Source organism: Notolepis coatsorum (genome assembly GCF_963971535.1).
Source record: "Notolepis coatsorum genome assembly, chromosome: 1".
Lineage (NCBI taxonomy): Eukaryota > Metazoa > Chordata > Actinopteri > Aulopiformes > Paralepididae > Notolepis > Notolepis coatsorum.
Genome location: NC_140165.1, coordinates 152,384,993 through 152,406,947, shown reverse-complemented (window position 1 = coordinate 152,406,947; position 21,955 = coordinate 152,384,993). Strand labels below are relative to the sequence as shown.

The following is a 21,955-nucleotide window of genomic DNA, read 5'->3' as shown; positions in this document are numbered from 1 at the left end:
TGCCAGAGCGTTCGCGCACCATACACGTGAAAGGTATCAAAACGAGCGGCTTGCCTATGGCAACAGCGGTCTTCGAACTCGTAAAAGTTTCACCGCACCGTCTGGCTATGAATCGACTTTAAACAGTAAAATTTCGGTCCCATTGGAAATGCATTGCAATTTAGAGTGTAGCAGCTGAAATAATCTTTTTTCCCCTACCTTGGGTGAATTGCGAGTGTGATCTCAATTTTGGACGTAGAAATAAAACAAACACATCAAAACGATGACACGGCTGTCAGTCCGCTCACAAAAGAAAAATAAATGGAATTGGACATTTCTATCTCAACTGACGACCATTTGTTTGAAGGTTCTCCTCTCCATTGACTGCCATGCAATCGCACTCTAGAAATCACTTTTTTCACACTATTTTTTAGCCTTCTGTTCCGATCGCCGAAGGAGTGCCACAATATCGCACGAATGCCAAAATATCGCACACAACCCTTCGCCTACTCATTGTAGTGCTTCTGTGCGCGTCACAACGCTTCATCTCTTATAGTTTTCTTTTAATCAAAGTGACAATGCAGTCATGTAAAGAAAATTCAGAATATGCAAGTCATTGTGCTCATGGCTGATTGGTTCAGGCTTAACAGCTGTGAGGCTCAGGGCTCATGGCTCAGCTGACCTGCCAATGACATCATCCACTTAACCCATCATTGCCCATCACTGTGTTGCAGTACTGAATTGCTGGACAGCGCCCTCTGTCTTGCGGGTTGTGTCTTGCGGGTTGTGTTATTGTACTCAGTAGGGATATCCTCTTTCATTTTTCATTGGTTGATGTTGACCACCTTTCATTGGTCGATGTTGACCACTCCCCCGATCCTTAGACCACGCCCCCTTAGGCCACACCCCCTCAGTGTATCTCTTGAACCGTTTGTCGTAGAGACTTGCGGATTGTGCCATTGGTCGATGTTGACCACCTTTCATTAGTCGATGTTGACCACTCCCCCGATCCTTAGACCACGCCCCCTTAGGCCACACCCCCTCAGTGTATCTCTTGAACCGTTTGTCGTAGAGACTTGCGGATTGTGCCATTGTACTCGGTGTAATAGTGTAATAGTGTGTAATAGTGTAATAGTGTAATAGTGTGTAGTAGTGTAATAGTGTGTAATAGTGTGTAATAGAGTGTAATAGAGTGTAATAGAGTGTAATAGTGTGTAATAGTGTAATAGTTTAAGTGTGTAATAGTATAATAGTGTGTAATAGTGTAATAGAGTGTAATAGTGTGTAAGTGTGTAATAGTGTGTAATAGTGTGTAATAGTGTGTAATAGTGTAATAGTGTAATAGAGTGTAATAGTGTAATAGTGTGCTATGCGACTTGCGGGTTGTGTCGTTGCACTCAGTAGGGATATCCTCTTTCATTGGTCTATGTTGACCACTCCCCCGATCCTTAGGCCGCGCCCCCTTTTTGTATCCTTTGAACCGTTTGTCATAGAGACTCGCGAGAGACCCTCTCCCCTGTTGGCCGGCGGTGCACAGGCGTCACCCACACTTTCACAATTTCCCCCGCGCGGAATTGTCTAGTTATTATTATTATACAAACCGGAAATGGATCGCCTCGATCCCCATCAAATAACTGGGATCTTTTTGCTCCAGTGTCATCGCCCAACGGTAAGAGAAGGCTGCCGTGACTTTCAGCGTTTTTGTTTATTATTATCCATGCAAACTGCTCTGATCTATATATCACCCATACTACATAAATCATTTAACGACGATCACGGAATTATAAATGACCCCCCCCCCCCCCCGTTCACCCGCGCATGATCAGTCATAACGTTTAGGACCATGTACAGTTGAAATTTTTAATATAACGTGGATCGGTATCAAACGGCATTTGATAATCTATATATGCATTTATGCCTATATCTCAAGTTCTAGGAATTACTGCAGAAAACGATAAAAACATTTATATTCTAGACGGTATTTTTGTATGAATGTGTGAATGAAAAAGTAAAACGTTCCTACATCCTGAACGATAGATAATCGATGTTGAATGGGCCATAGTAATGTCAATTTAGCAATACAATTTAAAAAGTTATAGCCCTGCAAAGAAGGTGAACATCTCCATAGACTTACAGTGCTGGCAGAGAATGGTATAAGATGATCAAACTCCGTGGCAGTTAATGTGTTAAAGGGGCACTTCACCAAAAATCGATGCTCCTTTCTGTGTGTTTTTCAACAACCTGCGCCTAGAACATTGGACATTATTGATTAATTGATATGTGATTAGGCTAGGTGATTAATAACAAAAAAAGTATCTATTTCCCATTGACTTCCATTATATACATGACAACCAAAATCAAAGTATAGACTGTTTCAAATTAACAACATAAACATTTGAAATGAACCCAAGTTTATTTCCTGCTGCTGTGTTTGCTAATATCAATAACTGATTCAAGCTGTAACAACACAATTGTCTTTGATTGATTGATTGATCAAATGTATGATCCCATATGTGGGAATTCAGTTGCAGTTCAAAAGTGCAGCACGTAGCAACACAAACTCTGATAACACATTGGACTATAACAGGCATTACATTGAGGATTTACTAAACGACATCACTGATACCATAATTATAATCATCAGCATCATTACCACTGGCAGTTTCATCATTAAAGTGTGATTCGTTGAAATTGGCAACATTCATTGTCGTTATCAGTATTGTCAGAAACCTATCATCACATACTCGTTAGTATAATGACAATTGTACTGTACATACCCAATTGTCATTGTAGTCATCAATATCCAGGTTACAATGTCAATTGTTGTTGCCTTGGACACAGGAATAAACTAGCCTACTGTGAGCAAGTTACATTTTCAGATCAACCTGTAAATTGACCCTCTCTTGATCTTCCAATCACAACTGTTGCTTCCCTCCCTTATCTAACCTTGGAATTTGAATCACAAACTTCCTTCTCTATTATACATGCAAACCCCTATTGAGTAATAGGTTATCTTGAATCAAAGATACAAATAATTCATTGAAAATAAGAGATGAGATAAGTGCCAGGTGTGCAAGTGTTTTTATACTAAGCTAACTTGTGTTGTTGTGCAGTATATTAGTGAGACAAACGCATCCTATACAATAGTAGTAGAGAAGTGGATGCCTGCCAAACCTGAACAAAGATGCAAGGACACTGACAAATGTTGTACTCATAGCTTGCATTATCCTAACCTGTTTACGGTAATAATAGGTCAACTTGAACCAAAGACTCAAAGAATGTCACCAGTTTGTTTTCATTAGAGTTTATATTGGTGGACAAAAGAAAATCCATTTTATTTCATTTGTGCTTAACAAACATGATATAACTATAACGCCTTCCTGGATGATTTTTCCTCAGTTGACACAGTGGATTTTGGGATCCAGGTTCTTGTTGTCAGGGTTGTATGTGGCCTCTGCAAAGCACTGGGCAGCCACGCGATCACACTCGCACACCGCAGCCTGGCACTTATTATTGGTAGCTGCAGACAGATTTGGTGTATAAATTATAATATTATGACTTCCCCCGCAATTCAAAGCATGTAACATCCTCATTTGCTAGCGTGAGCACTAACATTAGTTACCAAAGATTTTATTTAATGTCAGCTACCAAATGTTGCAACTAACGTCAGCTACTATCAATCAAAGACCATCTTTGATAAACAGTAACTAGTAGGGCTTGGTGAAACAGTAACTAGTAGGGCTTGGTGATAAACAGTAACTAGTAGGGCTTGCTGATAAATACTAACTAGTAGGGCTTGCTGATAAACAGTAACTAGTAGGGCTTGGTGATAAACACTAACTAGTAGCTTGGTGATAACCCGAAAAAGTACAGATGCTGACATTATGAGTCTCACCTACGTACCTAATTTTGCCCATATTGATATGTTGGGTAAATACTTTACTTCAGGGCATAATCTGTTTCATTTAGTGCCCCTTTTAATTATATTGAATGTACAACTATCAGTCACAAAGTTTGACAGAGGGCCAACATTGTTACGATGTGGGTTGGTGATGGAACCCAAATGCAGGACACTAGAGTTACCAAGGATGTTTAATAACCAAAGAAATGCCAACGGAGTCCACAAAAAACATACAGGCTGTTGCCATAACAAATGGTGAAAATAATTATAATTTTAAACCTCTGGTATGCTAATTTAACATTTCCCATCTGGCAACACTGGAGGCATGGTCCATGGCCAGGCAGGAGGGGCAGAATATTTCAAACATGATGGAGAATGTGGTATTGTGCACTGGTGTTGAATTAGCATTTAATTGATCGTTACAGAGGTAAATGTAATAATATATTGTGATATGGATTTCAGGTTAAATCACCCAGCTCTACTAACTAGTGTTAGTTGTAACATTTGGTTGCTGACATAGCTGTTTTGTAGCAAATGTTAGTGTTAATGCTTGGCGCTTTGCATTGTGGGATAGATGGCTTCAAACATGGGGTCAGCCATAATAATACAGTCCCCCATTGGACACACACACACACACACACACACACATTTGGTTTATACATAGTGAGATAATGTGAGAATATACATTTTCACAATAATTGGGGAAATAAAAGTGAAGCACATTTTACACAAATGCAGTAAAATACTAGAGTAGAGTAAAACACCCAACACTGGTATATTTCTACATTGAACCTTTACTAGTAGATTACATTTAGTTTGAATCATATCAAAGTTCCCATCATTTAGCCGTGTTTTGATCTTACCTGTACAGGTGACTTGCTTGTTGGTGCAGGTGTAGTGATAAGTCAGGACATAAGGAAAATCTTGAATGGCTGTGCATCCAGGGGCCCTCCTTGCTGCTCGATAGCACAAATCATGGACTTGACAACACCTTAGAGTAGGGAGAAAAGGTCAAAATGTGGAGAAAATGTAATACGAAAAAAATTTCACAATCAAGTTCTTTGAGGATTAACGATGGCTATGGCCATGTCCACACATACATGGATATTTCCCAAAAAAAAACATTTCGCCCCTCCATTTTCAAATAAATGTGTCTTTTAGAAAATCTGTCCACACAACAACACAAATACACTCATATGAACTGACACGATGGCAGGCTGCAGGGATCTCTCCATGGTCCTGATTGCAGAGAAAATACTCTGTTTTCAAAAATATCCGTATAATGTAAGAAGTCTAAGAGTAGAAGTCTTTATTTGTAGCACACATTGCTACATTGTCATATGTGTGGACAGGCATTGCTCATGATGTTAACATTTTCTAAAAGTGTAGTTTTAGCTATGTTTCACCGTCGACACACATACAGACAACCTTTCACTGGCAGGCCGAAATATGCTCAAACAGCATGAGAAAATGCTCAAACATATCTATACGTGCATACAAGGTCTATGAAACTAAGGCCCCGTTTAGACGAGCGTTTTGTGAACAGAAACCGCAAAAGTCATCTTGCGGTTTCACTTTTAATTTTACGTTTAGACGAGCGTATTGGGATGGAATTCTGCGTGCAGACGACGCTGTAACGACTCGAGACGACGGAGCCCCACTGTCACACGATTGGCGCATATGTCACATGACGTGCTGTGAAGACCCGCCCTACTCTGCCTCTGATTCGCAGACTGTGGATGGGGAATGTGATTGCACCAAAGCAGAGTCACTCACAGACAGTGGGTCCAGTCACGCCGCGGGACAGATTCTTGTGTATTTAACCCTTTCACTGCCACACGACAGCCGGAGGAGCGCTCGGCAGTAGAATTCTGCAGGGAGTAGGATTTTGCAGAACACCGGTTGTGTGATAGTAAAGGGTTAACCTCCTGTCGTGTGGCAGTGAAAGGGTTAAAAGTACTGCCAATGTAGCCTTCAGGTGATCTCCGTTGATATAGTCAGACATACTTGCTTTGTTTACGTCTCGGCTACTGGCGCATACCTGCTACATGTGACGTAAGCAGTACGCGCGACCAGAGCCGTGACAACCCTTTCGTCATCGTTTTAACAGATTTATACGGTTTGACAGTTTAGACGAAAGCGCAAAGCTTTTGCGTTTCTAGGAATTCCACCCTGGAAGGTAGTCTCACTTTTTTGCGGTTTCACCCCGTAAAAACGCCGTTTCCGTATAAACGAAAGGCACATCCGTAAAAATATTTTTGCGGATTCACCTGCTAGCGTTTCCGTCTAAACGGGGCCAAAAAGTTGTTGCTGTTGTTGTTGTTTATCTAACTATAACTAGTTATCTAACAGGGAAGGTAAAGACTGTTTTAAACTGTTAAACAGTTTGATTGATTGATTGAAAATTGTATTAACGGATTGCAGAAAGGGTACAATACAGTACGGCTCAATACACACAATTGTTAAGGGGATGCAGACCAGAGAAAGACTTTCGTCTAGTTTACATCAGGGTCCCCCATTTTCAATTCATCATAAGTAATTCAGAACTATTTTATTGCACTGCACTATTGCATCATTTTACTCTGTCCATTCTATTTTCTTAACTGTCGGGTATTAAAGGAACACGCCAACTTTTTGGGAAATTAGTTTATTTGCCATCTACCCTGGAGTTCATTTCATCACCTCAAAAGCCCTGTTGCTTTTTGAAAAACTGGGCTTTTGAGGTGATGAAATCACTGCGCCCAGGCAGCAGTGGCTCGGCAAAATAGTTCAGAGTATATATCTGCTTAGAAAATGAAAATGTCTAATTATTGTTTTTTTTATTATTTCTCCATGTGGTAAATACACATTTACAGGAAAGTTTTGGAGTTGTATTTGGAGTGTATTTCGTGACTGTTGGGAACTAGGCTACACTGGGACACATGCTTCCAGTGAATGACGCTAAGCTAGGCTAACGGTGCGGCTGTTCCCTAAGCCTAATGCATTCACAGAGAAGAAAAGGGTATGTATCTGCTTGTCTAACTCCAGGGTAGATGGCAAATAAGCACATTTTCCAAAAAGTTGGCGTGTTCCTTTAAACTGTGTGGGTATCAAGCAGGAAGAAAGACTGTCAGGCTTTAAAACTGTGTAGGGGACCCATGCCTAGAACTGCGCCCTGAGAGATGGAACTGCGCCCTGAGAGATGGAACTGCGCCCTGAGAAGGAGGTTTGCCCTGAGAGGGAGGTTCGAAGGGTCAAAGAGGGTATCAAACAGGAGGGAAGACTGTCAGGTTTTAAACTGTGGATACCAAACAGGGAAGGTAAAGACGACTTTAAACTGTTGCTCTAAACTATTTTATTGCACTGCACTGTTGCATCATTTTACTGTCTACTCTATTCTATTCTACTATTTTATTGCACTGCACCATTTTACTCTGTTTATTCTATTTGACTCTTTTTATTGTCTATTTTTTAAACTTAATCAAACCTAAACAAGGTGGCCTATTAGGATGTTAGATCCTAATGTGAAAAACTGTGATTTTATGTCTGCACTTTATGTGCTCATTTTATGAGTTTTTTTTCTGTTGTGAAGCACTTTGAGCTGCAATTTTTGTATGAAAGGTGCTATACAAATAAAGTGTATTATTATTATAAAGGACTTATGTTTGGCTGTTGTTTGTTCATCCACTCGACTTGGCATGTTTATTCCTGAGGAACCAAGAGAGTGCAGCGTCAAGTGGGAAGTCAATTGGATGGGCGGTTCTCAAAAATGCTACAAGCAGCCATACCACGGTTCTCAAGATCGCTACAAGCAGCCATACCACGGTTCTCAAGATCGCTACAAGCAGCCATACCACGGTTCTCAAGATCGCTACAAGCAGCCATACCACGGTTCTCAAGATCGCTACAAGCAGCCATACCATGGTTCTCAAGATCGCTACAAGCAGCCATACCACGGTTCTCAAGATCGCTGCAAGCAGCCATACCATGGTTCTCAAGATCGCTACAAGCAGCCATACCACGGTTCTCAAGATCGCTACAAGCAGCCATACCACGGTTCTCAAGATCGCTACAAGCAGCCATACCACGGTTCTCAAGATCGCTACAAGCAGCCATACCACGGTTCTCAAGATCGCTACAAGCAGCCATACCACGGTTCTCAAGATCGCTACAAGCAGCCATACCACGGTTCTCAAGATCGCTGCAAGCAGCCATACCACGGTCCTCGAGAACCACCCGAACCGGCAATGCACTAGTCACTAGTGTAACTAAAATAGAAGGAGTCTCCGTCTGTCTGCATATCTGTCCTTCGATTTTCTCAAGAAGTGTTCATCCAATCGACTTCACACACGGCAGGTGTATTGCTCAGTACCCAAGAACATGCAGTGTCATGTATGAAGTTGATTGGATGAGCATTTCTCAAGAGCGCTGAAAGCAGCAATACCGGAGGCCAAGCAATCAGCCTCTGCACTCCACTAGTAATAATAATGATAATAGTAAAAATAACTCACTGGTCCAAGTCATCCACAGGGGTTCCAGTCCCCCCTAAGCCACACCAGCACCCGTAATCGTTGAATTTGAGAGGAGAGACCCCTGGCTGATAACACGTGATTAAGTTCCCAAACTGCCACACTGCCAGCTGTTCAGGTGCAGCACTGGCCATGCAAGCTGACGAAGAGATGTGAGACAATCGGTCAAACTTTTATACAGTAGTTCAATAGAACAGCATCAGGAGGGAGAGAACTCTGTTCTGGTCACATTCATTCTCCAAAACATGAATGTAATCATTTGACAAGTAATTTATTTATGTAGTATTACATAATTGAGTAGGCTACATATTCTATGAATGGATATTGACGAGAATTTAAAAGGACATTTTGAATCATCTTCTTTCTCTCTCTTACCAGTGAGCAGCAACACCAACAGAGAGATGGATACATTCATGGCTACAGGCTGTGGAATCAGGGGTAACTTCTTTAGCTGCTCTTGCTCTTTATAGTTTATGAGGAAGTTGAACAAAGGTCAAAGGTTCGAGATAAGAAATTAACATGGAGTAGGCGTTTACAGGGGTGGAAAGTTATTAAGTACTTTTACTCAAGCTCTGCACTTACGTACAGTTTTGAGGTAGTTACTTAAAATAATAGCTCTACACTCCGACAGCCATCACTGATATAGAGTGTTTGGTCAGTAACATGGATCTCTCATTTTCTGGTATCCCGTTCCCACTTTATCCAATCAGGACAGGAGAGAACTCCACACTACAAAATATGTCTGACAAAAATAAGATATAAAAGCTAGTTTTAAGCAAATCTGTCCCTGAAACAAGTAGAATAATCTACCAGTGCAGTAAGCTAATTTGGCTTGGCAAGATTTCTTGAAATAAGTCAAAGATAGGGTTCTCTCGACCGATTGGATTAACCGGGAAGAAAATGTATTTTGTGTTTACTGCATAGCGGAGGGACTGGGAGACCCATGTTACTGACCAAACACTATATCAGTGATGGCTATAGATGTAGAACTATTTAACACTTATTTGAACAAAATACCACTTACAGCTCCTTTTAAAATATTCTACTTTTTACTGTACTATACATATCTTGACACCTGCAGTTACTAGTGACTTTCAAGAATACAGTTTTCAGTGCGCTGTGCCTCTAGGGGGGTCCGGGGGCAAGCCCCCCCCCCCCCGGAACATTATTATATGTTTTTTCACATTTTAAAGTTAAATGCATCAATCTGGTGCACTTTGAGAGCAAAATAAAGAGGCTAGATCTATGAGGAACTTTGTGCTCAAAACACAAAATCGACTAGACTGCAGTGTTTTCTCCCAGCAGCCTTTTCCTCAGGTCAGTCTTTTACATTAAGCACCCCCACAGCCCAAATGAAATGATAAAAAAATAAAAATATTATATATATATATATATATATTTTTTTTTATTAAAAAAATTAATAGTCTAGTTCAGGGGTCAGGAACCTTTTTGACTGGGAGAGCCATAAAAGCCAAATATTTCTAAATATATTTCATTGAGAGCCATATAGTATTTTTAACGTATAATAATTTAAATATGTCTTACTTTTAATGCAACTTCTGGTGCTGCATGGTTTTGCTGATGGCCTTGTAGTCTGGTTCATACGTGGTGAGGTTGAGCTTCATGCAGGCGTTGAGGCTTCCATCAGTTAAACGTGATCGTAGGTTGGTCTTAATGTTCCTCATATGCGAGAATGACTGCTCACATGCATACGTAGAGCCAAACATGGTCAATACGGCAATACTCACACTGCATTGTGTGGTATGTCACAGGAAGCTTGTTCCAAGTTTTAAGAATCAGCTGGTCTTCAGGTTGAAGACCCGGACATGCTCGCAAGCCATTGGTTCCCGACCCGACCTGTGAAATGTATCTTCAAAACTAATTTCTGTTTACTTTTAAATGACACAGTATTATTAAGAAATATCACAAGTATTTAAAAAAAAATATATATATATTTATAAATTTTTTTACTCAAAATTGTCTGGGAGCCATATGCCGTCACCAGAAGAGCCATATATGGCTTGCGAGCCATAGGTTCCCGACCGCTGGTCTAGTTTATAGCAGCGGCGGTCCTAATCTGCTGAATGCATATAGGGGAAACACTGGTTTTGAATACAAGATATAAAAGGTTTCATTCAGAACATAGGCAATAAGGGATAGTTCAGATTTATTTTCACAGCGTGGTATGAAACACTTGCCAGTAGTGTAATGTACTTTTAAACATCACTACATTTAAAATTTCAAATCGTTTTTTTATTCTGTTGTCTTTATCTAATGCCTGCAGTGATCTTCAAGGAAATTGTTTTGTACACAAAATACTATAATAACGGTTTACATCAAAATGATGTAGGGGTATATCGACGAAGTATTATCTAATGACCTCCCCCCTAAAAGAAAACATGTTCAAGCACAATTGAGGATCCAACAACACCTTATTTTTATTGGCTAATAAATAAATGCACTCTCCTTTCCCCCTCTACCTGTTCACTCTGTACACGAAGCAAGCCTACAAATGAGAATTTCAAATCCTTGTTTAAATAAAGATGAAATGAAGGAAATGAGCATGGTATTCTAGTACGCAGCTGTGTAAACGAAGAACACATGTCCAAGTTCCCACACATGTCCATGAGAAACACCTAATTTTAGAACTGTGTGTGTGTGTTTTTCAATGCACTAATCAGTATGTCCATTATAAACTGTTACCGTAAGTTAGATCCTGTCAATCAATCAACAAGGACCTCCTCTTACGTTTCTAAGTAGATAAATTAACCTTCATTCATTCAACAATCATTCTGGAGATTCAGATTCAGTCGGAATATGAAACTCTCTCATACCCTGCTTGCTTTGTCCGTTTGTCTGCCAGTCTGTGAGTACTAAACATATTGGATAGTCATATGTTAGTCAGATTTACTTGCATTACAAAGCCTTTTCAACACTATATGCATAAAGGACCTGGTTGCTGATTTTATTTTACATTGCAGAAATATTCCTTCAGTCAGGTTAACTTTCATTGCAAAACCATTTTAACGCTATGTTCAAGAAAACACACAGACACAGTCTTTCAAGTCACTCAGTTTTAAATCCACACCAATCTGGATTTAGAGCTAATCACACGGTTTCAGAATTATTTGTTTGAGAGGTGTCTATATGAAGTCAGGAAGGACATTTTTGCAGATAACAAAAGGTGTTCCGCAAGGTTCAATTTTGGGTCCGATCCTCTTTACTATTTATATGAATGATATTCTCTTCTTTGAATGGTTGTCAGGTCCATCTTTATGCTGATGACACTATTGTGTATTGTATTGCTAATTCTGTAAAACTGGCGATGGAAAACCTGCAACTCTCCTTAATGCTCACCAGGAAGCTCTTATTAATATTAAGCTGGTACTTAATGCAAATAAAACTAAAATCATGGATTCTCTAGATACAAAAACATAGACTACAGTAATATGCATATTTCTATTGAAAGGGTTACAGAATACAAGTATCTTGACACCTGGCTTTCCATTGTTTTGAAGGAAGAGGATTGTTTAATCAACTTTACTATCAATTCTGAATTATGGGGATGCAATTTACAGACATGCTGCTGCCACCACACATAGGCCCCTAAGATTCTGTTTACCACTCAGCTCTGGGGTTTATTAGCAGTGATAGCTACTACTCACCACTGTATTCTCTATGATAAAGTTGGTTGTTCTTCTCTGACTGAGAGAATGAATGAATGAAAACTTTATTTAACAGATTGCAGAATGGGTACAATACAGTACGGCTCAATACACAATTTAAAAAAAAAATTGTGATCATTTCCCCCCTTCTTTTTCCATTTTTCTCCCCTCCCAATGTTAGTCGTTATGCCAATTCCCAATCCCCTTCCTGGTCGTTGCGCACTCTACCCCCTACCGTTGGTCTGGGAGGGCGGAGACTATCACAAGATTGTTTTTAGTTTAGGGCAGCAGACTCATGGACTCTTTTGTAAAGTGACCTAAAACTTTTATACCTCTTGGGCGCTTCAGGTTTACACTTAAATAAAGGTTGATGATGATGATGATGATGATGATGATGATGATGACTATGCAATATGGGACATTTATCCTGAAGGTTGAGGGATACAAAGTCACAATTACTAACCAGGAACATTTCCCAGAAAGTCTCTGGCTTATCTCCAGACTTCCATGTCCCAGAAAGTCTCTGGCTTATCTCCAGATTTCACATATCCACATACGTGAAGTCGGCAGTGTGTTTGATCTTTTGCTTAATCAGCATTAACCACATTTTGATGTGGTAGCAAAGAATGGTGGATCGTGAAAGAATGAACCGGCTGTTTCTGAGACCTCACCTGTCTTTGTCCCCTTGCATCTCCTATAGTGCTTGCAGTACCATATCACCGTGCACTATGGCAGTTCAGGAAAATGATGGTGTGCACCATGCCTGACAGCTGGCCTCTGCTGGACTTTGCTGACTATGGCTGCTACTGTGGGAAGGGCGGATCTGGCACACCTGTTGATGAACTTGACAGGTACACATTAAAAACTGGAGTGGTGCAGGTGGGTCAGCCGACCAACTGTTGCTACATGTGCCCAGGTCTAGGCTTAAAACCAGAGGGGACAGCTTTTTCCATAGCCGCCCATAAACTGTGGAATAGCCTCCCCTTCCACAGCAGGTCAGCCCAGAGTCCAGACCCTTGAGGTCTTGTCCCAGCTTAACTAATCTATTCTCCCTGGCCTTTGACCAGAGTTGAGCCTGCCTCCTAGGTCGTTACTTTTAGTCCTTTTATGCCTTATTTTTGTATTCTACTGCACTTTTCTTTCTTTTATTCTTATTTTATTTTGTATTTCTATCTGAACCCTGCACTTATTTGTATTTGCACATTTTGCATTGTAATATGTATTGTATATGTATTTTTTCTTTGCTCTATGCTTTTATCTGTGAAGCACTTTGGTACAGTCACAACTGTTGTAAATGTGCTATATAAATAAAGTTGATTATGATAGTTCATAATGGAATGACACAAACATTATAGCTTGGTCTCTGTTGTGATTTCATGGATCAGTTGACATTTGCAATACACTGTAAAAGCTTCTATGTACTGTAGCTTATATATATATACAGTAACAGCTCCTTTTGTTCCATGATTGCTTGTCAGGTGCTGTCAGGTTCATGACCAGTGCTACCATGATGCCTTGCAGCATGATTCATGCTGGTCCATCTTTCACAACCCCTACACTGCAATCTACCGCTACGATTGTGACTGGTCCACCCACACTGTGACCTGTCTCAGTGAGTATTCAACTCTTTAATGTCCAAACAAGAATTTAACTCCAAACCACTATCTTGTGCAGCATTAACACTACCTTAACGCACAGTTGCACCTCCCCCTTTGTGGTGTACTTTCCATTTACACAGACCTTACAAACAAGTGCCAGGAAAACAAAATTACGTAGATAGGTTAGATGGTTTTATTTTTGTTTATGTCTTGTTTGTGTTTCTAGTTCTTATGTTTGTAAAGCACTTTGTAACTAACTGTTTCTTGTACAAATATGAATAAAGTTGACTTGGCTAAATCAAGTATATTTTCTTCTCTCTCGAAGATGTTACTTCCATAATCTCTCTCTTTCTCTCCCATTCTTAATCCCTCTGTCTTCCCTCTGTTTCCCCTCTTCGCCACTCAGGTGGCAACAGCGCGTGTAAGATGTTCATCTGTGAATGTGACAGGAAGGCAGCTGTGTGCTTTTCCAAGGCAGATTACAATAACGACAATGAGCACCTTCCCAGTGACCGCTGCAAGTAAGCCAAGTGCCATGTGACAGGCATGCATGTTGTCATGGATACGTAGTGGCACTGCTTTCTGGCACTACTGAAGTGTGTCCCTTGTAAAGTCAATAAAAATATAACAAATGTAATTGGATTCATGAATCACTGTTTTTATTGTTCATGGAGTCCCCTGTTAATGCCAATCCACAGATGCCAAATTATTAACATCCTTGAGTGATAATAAAAAATTATAATAATAATCATCCACAATGATGTAATATTATAAAGAAGATGATGATTAAATGTGGAATCTCAGCGAAGAATCTCAGAGGCGTGCATCTCTTGTCTTGTCTTGTCATCATCTTCTTCACAGATATACCGGTACGCCAGGGTGCAATCGGCGTCATTCCAGCGCTTGCGCTTGCGTCGCTGAGAGGGATGAATCTGCCCACAGTCCTCTCCATTCTCCCTGTAGTCCCAGTTGTCAGGCTGTCCTTTATCCCAGTAGCTAAACAGAGACAAAGGAGAAGATGGCGTTACGCTCAATAGCGTCTTCCAAGGATTTCTCCACACTGCCGTCACACGGCGGCCATTTTGCTCTTATGTCATGCTTGGGTTGGGATTAATTTCTACCCAGGGTGGGAACAGGGTGGAAACCAAACTGAGCATGACATGAGAGCAAAATGGCTGCCGTGTAAATATGGTAAATTCTCATGGTCACAGCTCCATTACCTTGGGGTTGACTGGAAGTCAGTTCCGTCCACCCAGGTCCAGTGCCCCTCGTGTGTTCGCTCCACAAGTCCAATCCAGTAATGATGTGCTAAGTCAACGATTTTGGAGATATAGTCCTAGAAATCAGGAAAAAAACAATTGATTGATTGATTGAAACGTTTATTAACAGATTGCAGAATGGGTACAGTACAGTACAGCTCAATACATACAATTGTTAAGGGGATGCAGACCAGAGAAAGACTTTCGTCTTGTTTATATCAGGTCCCCCATTTTCAATTCATCATATGACACACACGACATACAGATAGACAGTACTGCTACATCTATACATTTATGACATACCAGATTTGCAAATACAGTGCTGTTTGTGATACTAAAAAAAATCCAGAAAAAGAGTGTATATACATTTGACATATAAACTGTACATTGGAGGAGGTTGGGTAGGTGGGGTTGGGTGGGGCTGTACATTGGGGGGGGGGGGATCCTGTACCGGATCTCCTCTCTGGTAAACAAGAATACCCTGAAGACTCTGGCAGGAGCACTCATTCAAGGGTACTACGACTATGCGTGCACCTCATGGTACCAAAGCACCTCAAAGGCGCTTAAAACAAAATTACAAACATCACAAAACAAACTGGTCAGACTACTACTTGACCTTACCCCCAGAACCCACCTCACCCCTGCCCACTTTGGCAACCTAGGATGGCTTAGAGTAGACGACAGAGTACAGCAACTTGCAATGGGCCTGGTCTACAAGATACACTATACGACTAAGGTACCCATGTACATGTCAAAATACTTCCCAAAGGTCAGTGAATACCACAACCACTACACCAGAGGAAGCTCAACAAATGTTAAACCCAGATTCGGCTCAAACAAGGGACTAAATACGTTTCGCAATTATGCCACATCAATGTGGAACGCCCTACCCAAAGCTGTAAAGGAATGTGAATCCCTACCCACATTCAAAACCGCTCTTAAAGAGCACCTACGGGAGGCTGCAATTCGAAACTGGCCACCGTAAATGCCCAAAACCCCCACCACCTCCTAATAGACAGTCTCCTCCCCACCGCATGTATATATTCCCTCCCCGCCGTATGTATATCTCTCTCCCACCCACCCACCCCCTCCTAATGTACAGTCCCCTCCCCATCATATGTATATACTCTGTCAGGATCTAGGGGTAACAGTACTGTATATTTGAATACCGTTTATGTCACAAATGTATCAGTACTAAATACCTATATGTCCCTATGCCATAAATGTCATGTATCAACGTTGTGTATGTCATAAATGTCTATATGAATTGAAAATGGGGGACCCTGATGGAAACAAGACAAACGTCTTTCTCAGGTCTGCATCCCCTTAACAATTGTGTGTATTGAGCCGTACTGTATTGTACCCATTCTGCAATCTGTTAAATAAAGTTGTCATTCATTCATTCATTCATTCATTCATTCATTCATTCATTCATTCATTCATTCATTCATTCATTCATTCATTCATTCATTCATTCATTCATTCATTCATTCATTCATTCATTCGTTCGTTGGTTGACCTTTTTTATTACATTGGATGCCATTTTGTCACAGGAAAGATTAGTTTGACCAACGCCTGTGGAGGCGTTGGTCAAACCACGCCTCCACAGGCGTGGAGGTGGAATAGCCACATTCCACAAAAGAAGCATTGACACAAGCAATATTACCATCCCGGCTGCCTCCTCATTTGAACACCTTGCTTTTAAACTGTCTGGTCCCAAACCCCTAGTCACTGCAGTCATTTACCGGCCCCCCAAACCAAACCCAACCTTCCCCTCTGACCTGTCTGAATTCCTGACACAACTCTGTGCTATCTCTCCATCCATCCTTTTAATCAGTGATTTCAACATTCATGTTGATACTTTGGACTCCAAAACCTCCACAGAATTTCTGGACATTTTAAACTTTTTTAATCTCACCCAGCATGTTGATTTTCCCACTCACAAGAAAGGTCACACACTGGATCTGGTCTGCACATCTGGCATCTCCATCAGTAATCTCACCTGCTCCGACCTCACCATCTCTGATCATCTGGCTATCACCATGGACATTCTCATCCCTACTCCCCCAATCAAGCAGATGCGTTTCATAACATTCCGTAATCTCAAATCCATCCACCCCTCCTCTCTCTCCTCCCTACTGACTGACACCATCCCTGATGCCTCCCTCTTACAGCATGGCTCCCCTACAGACCTGGTCAACATCTACAACAACACTCTCTCCTCCTGTCTTAATCAGCTCGCCCGAATCAAAACCAAGTCTGTCTCCTTCATTCACTCCGCCCCCTGGTACACCGATCACCTACACCACCTTAAATCCAAGGGCCGCCAGCTCGAACGGCTATCTAATAAAACTGGTCTCACTGTCCATAAAGAGGCCTACAGACAACATCAACAGCTCTACAAAGACGCCCTCAACTCTGCACGCTCCTCCCACTACTCCGCTATCATACAGTCTGGCAGCAACAACCCCAGGACTCTGTTTTCCACCATCAACACACTTCTTAAACCCTCTGACACAATCTCCTGTTCCTTCACTGTCAGTAAATGTGTCTCCTATCTGTCACATCTCCAAACAAAAATTGACAAAATCCACACCCAACTAACAATTGCCTCCGCCAACACTATCTCCCCTCCGGATTCAACCCCCTCTCCACCGCCCAACCCACCTTTTACATCCTTCACTGAAATCACTGCATCGGACCTATCCTCCATTCTCTCTACAATGAAAACTTCAACCTGCATCCTGGACCCTATCCCCTCCATCCTAGTCAAGGCTTGTCTCCCTGCCCTTTCTCCCCTAATCACCTCCATTGTAAACACCTCTCTGACCACTGGCCTATTTCCCCCCGCCCTCAAAATTGCTTCTGTCACCCCCCTACTAAAAAAACCCGGTCTCAACCCTGAAACCCTTGATAATTTCCGCCCCATTTCCAACCTCCCCTTCCTCTTAAAAATAATTGAGCGAGCCATTGCCTCCCAATTAAAATCCTACCTCGACAACAATAACCTTTATGATACATTTCAATCCGGATTCCGCACCAAACACAGCACCGAAACTGCTCTTCTAAAGGTCACCAACGACATACTCCTCTCTGCCGACTCTGGTTCCCTCTCCATCCTCATTCTCCTAGACCTCAGCGCTGCTTTTGACACCATCAGTCACCCCATCCTCATCACTCGTCTCCAGTCCTCCGTTGGCATCTCCGGAATCCCCCTCACCTTGCTCCAATCATACCTCTCACACAGGCACCAATTCATCTCTATCAACAACTGCAAATCCCCCACTGCCCCCATCACTCATGGTGTCCCCCAAGGCTCAGTACTTGGTCCCCTGCTCTTCATCCTCTACATCCTTCCACTTGGTCTGATTCTCCGCCAACATGGCCTGCGTTTTCACTGTTATGCAGACGACACTCAGCTCTACCTCTCCACCAAGACTATCACTCCAGCCACTCTCTCCACCCTCAGCACCTGCCTCACAGACATCAAAACATGGATGCAAAATAACTTTCTCAAATTAAACTGCAATAAATCAGAAATCATCATTATCGGTCCAAAATCCCTCACCAGCCACACCCAGGATTTCACCCTAAATATTGATGGTACCATTGTCACCCCCTCCACTCACGTCCGTAACCTTGGCATCATCCTGGACTCCACCCTTTCTTTCCTCCCCCATGTGAACCACATAACCAAATCTGCCTTCTATCACCTCCGGAACATTGCTCGTCTTCGCCCCTCCCTATCACTCACCGCTGCTGAAACACTGGTTCATGCATTCATATCATCGAGACTAGATTACTGCAACAGCATCCTCTACGGCTCACCAAACACTATTCTCAATAAACTCCAATATGTCCAAAACTCTGCTGCCCGCATGCTCACCTCCACCCGTCGCTCTGATCACATCACCCCTGTCCTCCACGACCTCCACTGGCTTCCAATCAAATACAGGATACATTTTAAAATACTACTCATCACATTTAAAGCCCTCAACAACCTTGCCCCTCCCTACCTGTCCGACCTCCTCCACCGTCACACGCCCACCCGTCGCCTTAGGTCTGCAGATGCCAACCTCCTAACACCTCCCACGACCAAGCTCCGGACCTGGGGCGACAGGGCCTTTGCTGCTGCTGCCCCCTCCCTCTGGAATGCCCTCCCCAGCCATATCCGTGATGCAAACACCCTGACATCTTTTAAATCAGCCCTCAAAACTCACCTTTTCAATCTTGCTTTTGACCTCTAATTCTGTCGGTTTTATTTTATTTTGTCATGTATTATTTTTGTTCTGTTTTGTTCTGTTTTTTTGTTTTGCCATAGTTTGTCTCTCCTGCCCATGTGAAGCGTCTTTGAGCACCTGGAAAAGCGCTATATAAAATAGATGTATTATTATTATTATTATTATTATTATTATTATTATTATTATTATTATTATTATTATTATTATTATTATTATTATTATTATTATTATTATTATTATTATTATTATTATTATTATTATTATTATTATTATTATTATTATTATTAGCCTCTAGGATGGAACCCAGGTAGGTAATTTTATCTTTCCTTGTGACAATATTGTCACCCACTGTAACTGAGAAGCCGTCGGTTTTGCTGAGTTTGTTATTTGAACCGAAGAGAATGGACTCTGTTTTGCCCATGTGTAATGATAGTTTGTTGTCGGCGAGCCATATGCAGATTTTGCCTAGTTCCGAGCTGAGGGTTTTTTCAACCTGTAACTTGTTCTTGTCAGAGACCAGCAGGGCTGAGTCGTCCGCAAACAGGAACAAGTTGCAGTCACAAGCTGACGACATGTCATTTGCATAAATTAGGAACAGTAGCGGTCCTAGTATGCTTCCTTGTGGAACACCACAGTTCACTGTGAGGGGGGGGATAGGGTACCGTTTACCTCCACCATCTGTTCTCTCCCGTCCAGGTAGGATTGTATCCAGCTCACTGATAAACTATCAAAACCAATTGCTTTTAGCTTGTCAATCAGAATGGTGTGATTGACAGTGTCGAAGGCCTTTTGTAGGTCTAGCATGACCATGCCGCAGTATTTGCCCGCGTCCACCTCTTGCTTGATGTGGTCGTTCAAATAGAGAAGGCATGTGTTAGTGGAGTGGGATGTTCTGAAGCCAGATTGGAATTCGTAGATTAGATTTTTTTCCGCAAGGTACTTTTCGACCTGTTCGTATACTCTTTTTTCCATGACTTTCGAGATGGATGTAAGGATAGAAACAGGGCGGTAGTTGCCTGGGTCTAATTTGCTGCCCTTTTTGTGCAGGGGTGTTACTCTCGCAATTTTGAAGTCCTTGGGGACGTGTCCCTGTTTTATGGAGAGGTTTATTATGTGTGTGATGACTGGGGTGATGGCGGCTGCTGAGTCTCTGAGGAATTTGGAGGGGATGTTGTCATGGCCAGTGGCCTTGTTCGGTTGGAGGGCGCTCAGTTTTTTGAGTACCTCATCTGTAGTTACCATTTCCAGTTTGAAATCGTCTTTGTGGACGCCTAGGTTCTTGTAGTATGCTACTATGTGTTCTACCCCATACTGCCCTGAGTGGGAGGGTAGTTTGTTTGGATCCATAAAGGGGCACTTCATCCATCACAATGGATGGAACTTCATCCATCACAATCCATCACAATGGATCCATAAAGGGGCACTTCATCAAAAAAAACAATGCTGATTTATTTTGCACATAATCTCACACATATCCAAAAGCTCTAAACAGTTTTGATTTAGTTTGAGTTTGAATATGACCATCAATGATGTCATTGCGGACATTGAATTATTGTGTTGTGTTAATTACAGCTCCATGGAATGATGTAGATGAAAAAATACTAGCAATACCTTGTCAGGGACTGCTACCATAATTTCATTGAGCTGTAATCAATACAACACAATGATTCAATGTCCCTGATGATTGGTGGCCATATTAAAACTAATTTACTCTCAATAACTGTCAAATTAAATTAATATGTGCAAAACTGAGATTATGTGCAAAATAAATCAGCATTGTTTATTGGTGAAGTGCTCCTTTAACATTGACTACAGGTTCAAATGTGAGATCAGCACCACTTGTTCTCCACTCATCCTTACCAGCTCCTCTACAGAGTTCAGAACCAGCAGATGTGCCCCATGTAACAGACATGTCTGCTCTGCTGACCCCCAGCTAGCGTCACTTGTGGATAGCAGGTAGCAGCTGGTCTGGAAGGACACCCAGCCTTCATCACAGTTTCCTGGTGACATGAGAGTTAGGGGTTAGATAAAGCTGACTGGGAGAAAATTCTGCTTTTGGAATTGTAATAGTAGAAGAACCTTGTCACTACCTCTCACTGGAACTTCAGATTCATCAAAAAAGACATTCTCCACAGGCTTGTCAGCTTCAGAGTAGACAATAATGAGAACAAAATAGAACAGTTGTAAGAGGTGCATCAATATGGTTGCTATAGTTATTGTGGCTGCACGCTGCAGTATTTGTTGCTTATTGATTTATATGTATTATTTATTGGCTTAGGTGTTTGGGAACAGTAGGCACTAATGAGGCACTAATGTGTGGGTTGGAGTTGCATCGAGATATGGGAAAGGGTTGCTATTGCTGGCCACACATCAGGCTCTGCCAAGAGAGGTCTGGAGAAATCCACAGTACAATACGCTGAACTCCAACCCACACATCGGACCAAAACAAAAATGGCATTTAAGCCAAATGTGGTGACTTTTGTGTTTAGGACACATTTTCATAGTCACTGGAAGCCTATGGCAGAAAATACCTACCAGATTTTGCAGAAATGGTCAAATATTATGACTTAATTTTTGTATCAAGACAAGAATGACTTGGAACCAACATGTCAAAAAACACTGGTATCGTCATAGATAATATTATAATATATATTATAATATATATAATATATATATAATATATATATATATAATATAATCATGCTATATTATGTTATTATGTTATTTGATACTATCTTGTCTAGCACAGTCTCTGGAGCGTAACAGTAAGAAGCATTTTGTATGAAAGTATTCTGTACTTCTGT

General features: G+C 41.5%; 3 protein-coding genes across 3 annotated transcripts in view; 1 reads left to right on the top strand and 2 right to left on the bottom strand.

Annotated features, from left to right (window-relative positions):
• Positions 1–14,191, top strand: part of pla2g1b (phospholipase A2, group IB (pancreas)) — a 32,319-nt gene extending 18,128 nt beyond the window's left edge. The window contains exons 3-5 of the mRNA XM_084315751.1: positions 12,754–12,904; positions 13,532–13,665; positions 14,058–14,191. Coding sequence (XP_084171877.1) covers positions 12,798–12,904; positions 13,532–13,665; positions 14,058–14,176 — 360 coding nt within the window. The 5' untranslated portion in view covers positions 12,754–12,797 and the 3' untranslated portion in view covers positions 14,177–14,191. The remainder of the gene's footprint in view (positions 1–12,753; positions 12,905–13,531; positions 13,666–14,057) is intronic.
• Positions 3,375–8,803, bottom strand: LOC311223151 (phospholipase A2-like; the record flags this gene model as incomplete). Its single annotated transcript, XM_084307906.1, has 4 exons — positions 3,375–3,499; positions 4,744–4,871; positions 8,371–8,527; positions 8,764–8,803. The coding sequence occupies 4 exons, from the start codon at positions 8,801–8,803 to the stop codon at positions 3,375–3,377; spliced, it is 450 nt and encodes a 149-aa protein (XP_084164032.1).
• Positions 14,192–14,451: 260 nt separating the features above from the next.
• Positions 14,452–21,161, bottom strand: LOC311223144 (C-type lectin domain family 10 member A-like; the record flags this gene model as incomplete). Its single annotated transcript, XM_084307894.1, has 3 exons — positions 14,452–14,647; positions 14,872–14,987; positions 21,012–21,161. The coding sequence occupies 3 exons, from the start codon at positions 21,159–21,161 to the stop codon at positions 14,452–14,454; spliced, it is 462 nt and encodes a 153-aa protein (XP_084164020.1).
• Between the last annotated feature and the right edge of the window lie 794 nt (positions 21,162–21,955).